At 44.1% G+C, this 6178-nt stretch overlaps 1 protein-coding gene across 2 annotated transcripts; it reads left to right on the top strand.

The window, feature by feature from the left end:
- The first annotated feature begins 76 nt into the window (after positions 1–76).
- LOC105565637 (THO complex subunit 1) lies at positions 77–3298 on the top strand. Of its 2 annotated transcripts, none has more exons than XM_012019000.1 (8): positions 77–319; positions 421–1104; positions 1197–1444; positions 1686–1979; positions 2064–2213; positions 2488–2635; positions 2720–2953; positions 3035–3298. In XM_012019000.1, the coding sequence occupies exons 1-8, from the start codon at positions 284–286 to the stop codon at positions 3188–3190; spliced, it is 1950 nt and encodes a 649-aa protein (XP_011874390.1). In that variant the 5' UTR covers positions 77–283; the 3' UTR covers positions 3191–3298. The 2 variants fall into 2 exon arrangements, with proteins under 2 accessions (XP_011874390.1, XP_011874389.1); XM_012018999.1 differs by having other exon boundaries at positions 79–319; positions 2717–2953.
- Positions 3299–6178: the final 2880 nt, after the last annotated feature.

Here is a 6178-nt window from a genome sequence, read left to right as displayed (position 1 = left end):
TCTCTACTGCGAATCAGCACAAGTTTAGAACTCACTAGAGCTAGAGTCCCTAGAATATCTTCCTAGAGCCAGCGGTAACCCGCTCTCGATCTTCTTTCTAGTTTCTGGTTGAAAGCGCTCCGCGCGTCGTGTTTCGGGGGCTTCGGGGGCAGTTGCAGTCACATAACCAAACAGAGAAGCATTCTCTTGAAAACAAACGCAAATGTTAAAATTCCGGATAGCCGGACGTAATTTTTAAGAAACTAAAATAATAGAGGCTGAGATAACGCAGCTGTGAAAAATCATGGCGGTGTTTGAAGTGCTGAGAAAAGACTACAGCGTGAGTATAACGTTTGGAATGAACGAGCGAATAAATAATTAACTGTTCGCTCGCGAATTCTCGCTTGAGAAACTGCATTTACGTCTCGTTTCCTCCTTCAGGATTACCTGCAGCAGCATTTCAAGCTGTCGGACGTTTCGTTGTTTCAAAAGAAGTGCGTCGAACGTTGTGCGAATGATGGCGACAGGAAGCCGGCGATCGACCAGGCGCTCCGAGACACCCTGCTGGTCGTGCTGACGGAAAACTCCTCGGGTAACGTGCGCTCCCTCGAGTCGTACATCACGTTCTGCATAGAGCTGTGCAGGAAGGACCTCGCGACGGCGAGTATGCCGGTGATGTTGTTGGGCGACATCTTCGACTCGATGACACTGGACAGGTGCGAGCAGCTGTTCACCTTCGTGGAAAACAACGTTACCGTGTGGAAGGAAGATCTCTTCTTCACGGCCTGCAAGAATAACTTGTTGAGAATGTGCAACGACCTGCTGAGGAGGTTGTCTCGTTCGCAGCAAACGGTATTCTGTGGTAGGATTCTGTTGTTCCTCGCAAAGTTCTTCCCCTTCTCCGAGAGGTCCGGCTTGAATATCGTCAGCGAGTTCAATCTGGAGAATCACACGGAGTTCGGTTTGGAGGAGGACAACTTGGAGCAGATCACCAAGGAAGACGACAAGTCGGAGAGCAAGATACCCATTGATTACAATTTGTATAGAAAGTTCTGGGCTCTGCAAGACTTCTTCAGAAATCCGAATCAGTGCTACAATAAAATGCACTGGAAGGTCTTTTCAACTGTGAGTCTCGAGTTCCTTTGAACGGTAACACAAATTTATTTTACAGACTCATTAAAGAATATATATATATATATATATGTATTTTTTTGTAGCATGCATCTAATGTGCTGTCAGCGTTTGCTTCTTTTAAATTGGAGGAGCAACGTAGTTACCCTTCGACATGTATCAAGATGGATACTTCTACGGAAGGCCCCCATAAGGAGACGCACTATTTTGCCAAATATTTGACAAATCAGAAGTTGTTGGAGTTACAGCTGTCAGATTCCAATTTCAGACGATACGTATTGCTGCAATTTCTCATTCTTTTCCAGTATCTGAATAGCACTGTAAAATTCAAGGCGTAAGTATTCTCTATATCGATGCAGTACGATACATGAATATTTTCTAGTGAATTCACAAGCCTCATACCCTCCAATTGACAAATTATTCGGCAATTAGCGAAGTGCTTGTGAATAGTTATAAAAATGTTTGTTTTTCAAAGCTTCCTTGCCAGTGGCTATGAGACAAGGTCTGCTTCCCTTAAATTAAATGTCTCGTGATGCGTACGTTGTCGAATCACTATGACGTTTGTTACTTTTAAGTGAGACACACGAACTCAAGCCGGACCAAGTGGAATGGGTAAAGGCCACTACCGAGCAGGTTTATACTCTACTGGCCGAAACACCGCCCGACGGTCCCACGTTTGCTGAGACCGTGAAGAACATTTTGAAGCGCGAGGAGCACTGGAATGCGTGGAAGAATGAGGGTTGTCCACCGTTTAAACGACCGACGTCGGACGCCGCTGACGATGAGCCACGAAAGCTGAGGAGACCGAGGCGGCGTATCGGTGATGCGATTAGAGATGCGCAGGCGGTTGGAAAATATCACATGGGAAAGTAGGTAGCCTTTGAGAATGAAGGAGCAAATTAACATTCGCGTACGAGATCCGATGTTTAAATGTACATTGTTCTTTGATATAGCCCAGAACTCTCCAAACTGTGGAATCTATGTCCAAACAATCTCGAGGCATGCAAATCTAAGGATAGAGATTTCCTTCCATCCTTAGAAACGTACTTCGAAGACGCTATATTGGAATTGGACCCTAGTGCGTTGGTAGATGACAAGTACAAGTAAGCGCTATTACTTCTGGCATATTTCTCGTCATTAATGTATCTGTCTATTGTTTCCGAAACGGATTGAAATTAATCTCGTATTCCTCCGTATTCATAACTTTCAACTCTCCAGTCAACTTGTTATAAACCGAAGCGAAACGGACGACTTACAGTTAGTATTAGGGTTGAATCTGGAATCTGTCGACTGTATAAATTGACTGCTGTCGCATAAAGATGCGCGTCATCCTTCGTTGTAATTATTAATAATAATGCAGTGATTTTGTATTTGCAGAAAGGTGAACGATGGTAACTTTGGTTGGAGAGCATTAAGACTATTAGCGAGACGAAGCCCGCATTTCTTTGTTCATGGCAATTATCCTATAAATAAATTGCCAGAGTACCTTGAGACAATGATTAAGAAAATTGCCAAAGACCGTCCAGTGAGTATCTAATGTTCATTGTCTTTCTGTGAATATGCTTAATCTTGGTACATTTCTTAATTTGTTTACAATGTCTCGCAGCAGACACAGTCTGATGCAAAATTGGACACCGAGGAAACGCCGCCGTCGGAATGTACCGATCAAGAATTCAACGAAGACGTCTTGAAGCAGGAAAGCGAGCAGGTTGAGGCCGAAAGCTCTGATGTGAAAGCAAGAAAGTTAAATAAAGTCACCTCGGAAATGGTGGCGAAATTATCGGAGAGTCTGAAAAACGATTGGAAGAAATTAGCGACGAAATTTGGTTACACAAATGATGAGGTATAAATTATCAAGCCTTTCTTGTTATAACATTAATACTATTCGCAATTATGGGACTTAAATATACGTTATGCGTTTTAGATTGCTTTTTTCCAAAGTAAAGCGACGCCGTATGAACAATGCAAGACTATGCTCGAGATATGGGCGGAAGAAGATGAAGATGCATCAGTGGAAAATTTAGCTTATATGTTGGAAGGTTTAAAATACACAGAAGCGTTAATGGTACTAAAATCTTAAATACTTTTTAATTTAGGTAAGAATAATTAAGTAAAAATAATTGTACCAATGAAATACAAACAAAATTGTATTATATTTTGTCATTTGTAATAAAGGTTTTCATCGATACACCCGTTTTAACTTTAAGCGGAGACCATGAAACCATTAAACTCTCAATTATTCGGCTTGAAAATTTGAAATTTAAAATTACCTTGAGGTTAATCCAGAAAATGAATAGTGTTATATCAAGACGTAAAGCAAAGATTGTTTTCCTATTTATTACTACTGACTTTCCGTCCAGTTGTATCTTTCGCGATTTAATATAAATTTATACATATAATTTAAATAAATTCGCAGCGAGAGAGAGAAGTTATACAACCAAAAGGAAAAAGTCAAATGAGTGATATTGTAAATTTATAAGACAATATAAATATAAAAATGTAGATAACTACGACGCTTTTTTCACAAAAATAATTAAAAAATATATAAACGTTATGATGATGTACGTAGTGTTGCACTATTCTTTTGACCAGAGCAGTCGCGCTTGCGTTACGACGCAGCGGTTTACGCGCCACTTGAAGTTTCAAACCGCAACTCAATTCGCCGTTTTCGCGTCTTTTACACGCGAAATCCCACGCGAATCCTCGAAAGTACCGAGCAATCGTCGCGGCTCGCCGAAAAGCGCGTAAGACGTGTTGCATTCCCGTCGCGAATTTGCATTCCTCGTCTTTCGAGTTGTCCGCTAGCGAAATGTAATCGAGGGCGCGCATGCGCGCCCGGCCGCCATGACACTCGGTCGTCGGTTCACGGTGAGAGTTGATCGTTCCGCGGATTAATCGTGGATTTCGTCGGTCGAAAGTGCGTAACGCGTGGGAATTTCGGTCGGGAGTGTCGCTCGAGGTGACGGGCGATCGCCGGAATGTATCGTTTGCCGCGCGTCTTCGCGATCGGCGCCGCTTCGCCGCCCGAAACGGACGCTGTCCGACGCCGCCGTTTCGAACTGCCGGTCGGTTACGGCGAGGGCAGACTCGGACGCCGCGGTTCGCGGCGAGTTGGTCGTTTCGCGGTTTAATCGTGACTGCCGTCGATGAAAAGCGTCCAACGAGTGCGAATTTCGGCCGGGAGCGTGTCGGTTGCCGCGCGTCTTCGCGATCGGCGCTGGTTCGCCGCCCGAAACGGACGCTGTCCGACGCCGCCGTTTCGAACTGCCGGTCGATTACGGCGTAGGGCAGACTCTGACGCCGCGGTTCGCGGCGAGTTGGTCGTTTCGCGGTTTAATCGTGACTGCCGTCGGTGAAAAGCGTGCGACGAGTGCGAATTTAGGCCGGGAGCGTGTCGATTGCCGCGCGTCTTCGCGATCGGCGCTGTTTCGCCGCCCGAAACGGACGCTGTCCGACGCCGCCGTTTCGAACTGCCGGTCGGTTACGGCGAGGGCAGACACGGACGCCGCGGTTCGCGGCGAGTTGGTCGTTTCGCGGATTAATCGTGGCTGCCGTCGGTGAAAAGCGTGCGAATTTCGGCCAGGAACGTATCGGTTGCCGCGCGTCTTCGCGATTCGGCACCGCGTCGCCGCCCGAAACGGACGCTGCCCGACGCCGCCGAATTGCTGCTCGGTTTCGGTGAGTGCGGACTCCGACCCCGCGGAAATTACCCGTACGGACCGTCGCGCGAGCCTCTCTGCGATCGTTACGTTATACATTACGTGCCGTCCCGTACTTGTTAGACCCGTAACTTTGTACGTAATCGTCAACTTCGGTCGACTTTAGAGGTCCTTTGAGGTGGGACGTAGGCTCAGTAGCCTCCGCAATGGTTCACGGGGAGTTGAGGCAAGAAGAAATTTTACGTTTAACTTTATCGATATGTAGATATGACATAAATTGAAACGATACTGTGATATTGATAATCAAATATACGTTTCCTTTATATTCTTGCAGGATTAAAATTTCTATTAGCTCGTACAGCACAAAACTTGCAATTGCATTGTAGTAGCATTGCTACAATATTGCAACATTGGGTCTGCTCTTTATTGCTGTACTCCTGAACTAGTGCACGCTGGTGCAATGAGTTGGAATGAGAGGCAATCTATTTGTTTCATTTCAACTTATTGCACTAGTTGAGTAGTGCGGTAATAAAGAACAGGCCTATTGCTGCAACGTAGCTGCACTGTACAAGTTTTGTGCCGTATGGGAGGCTACGTTGTAAAACGCTTTGATAAAAACGTAGAAATGTTTGTGTGTCCTTAGGGCTGGGACATTGACGAGATCAACAGCCTTCGTAATAGTCCACTGCAAAAGTTCAAGGTAAGAAATTGTTCTTCTTAGGAGGTACCGCATTATTAATGCGATTTGAAAATGAAGAGAAATACGGCCGTCTCTTAAAAATATAACAAATTATTTAAACTAAATTTTCTTCTACGTTGCGTCTGATTTAACGTTTCATTTGGCACATTGATACGTAGATGTAAGACAAATTGAAAAGATACTTTATGGAATAACAAATATATAATTGACAATAAAATACACCAACTTTTTGTGTCCTTAGGGACTGGGACATTGGCGAGATCAACAGCCTCCAATGGTCCACTGCGAAAGTTCAAGGTAAGAAATTTCTCTTCTTTTTAGGAGTCACTTGTATTATTAATGCGAGAGATTTAAAAATTAAGAGAAATACCTGTTTTTTTAATAAAACAAATTATTTATAGATTAGATTTTGTTCTACGTTGCGTTTGACTTAACGTTTTATTGTGCATATCGATATACAGGGTGTCCTAAAACCACCGGAGGTCCTCTTAATGACAGATTCCTTAGAACATTTCCAGACGAAAATCCTAATACAAAAGTGTCGAGGCTATAATAGTTTTTAAATTAGAAGCGATTATTTTCCACAAATGATAGGGCTGAAATTTCGCGCGCTCAGGAACGGCGAAATGACAAGTGATATAAAAAGAACGATATTCATAGGAGCACTTATATCACTTGTCATTTCGCCGTTCCTGAGCGCGCGAAATTT

The sequence above is a fragment of the Vollenhovia emeryi genome, unplaced genomic scaffold (assembly GCF_000949405.1).
Source record: "Vollenhovia emeryi isolate VEMERY1.0 unplaced genomic scaffold, V.emery_V1.0 DF939150.1, whole genome shotgun sequence".
Classification (NCBI taxonomy): domain Eukaryota; kingdom Metazoa; phylum Arthropoda; class Insecta; order Hymenoptera; family Formicidae; genus Vollenhovia; species Vollenhovia emeryi.
Note: the sequence above shows the minus strand (reverse complement) of the source record. Positions and strands in the feature narration are given on the sequence as shown.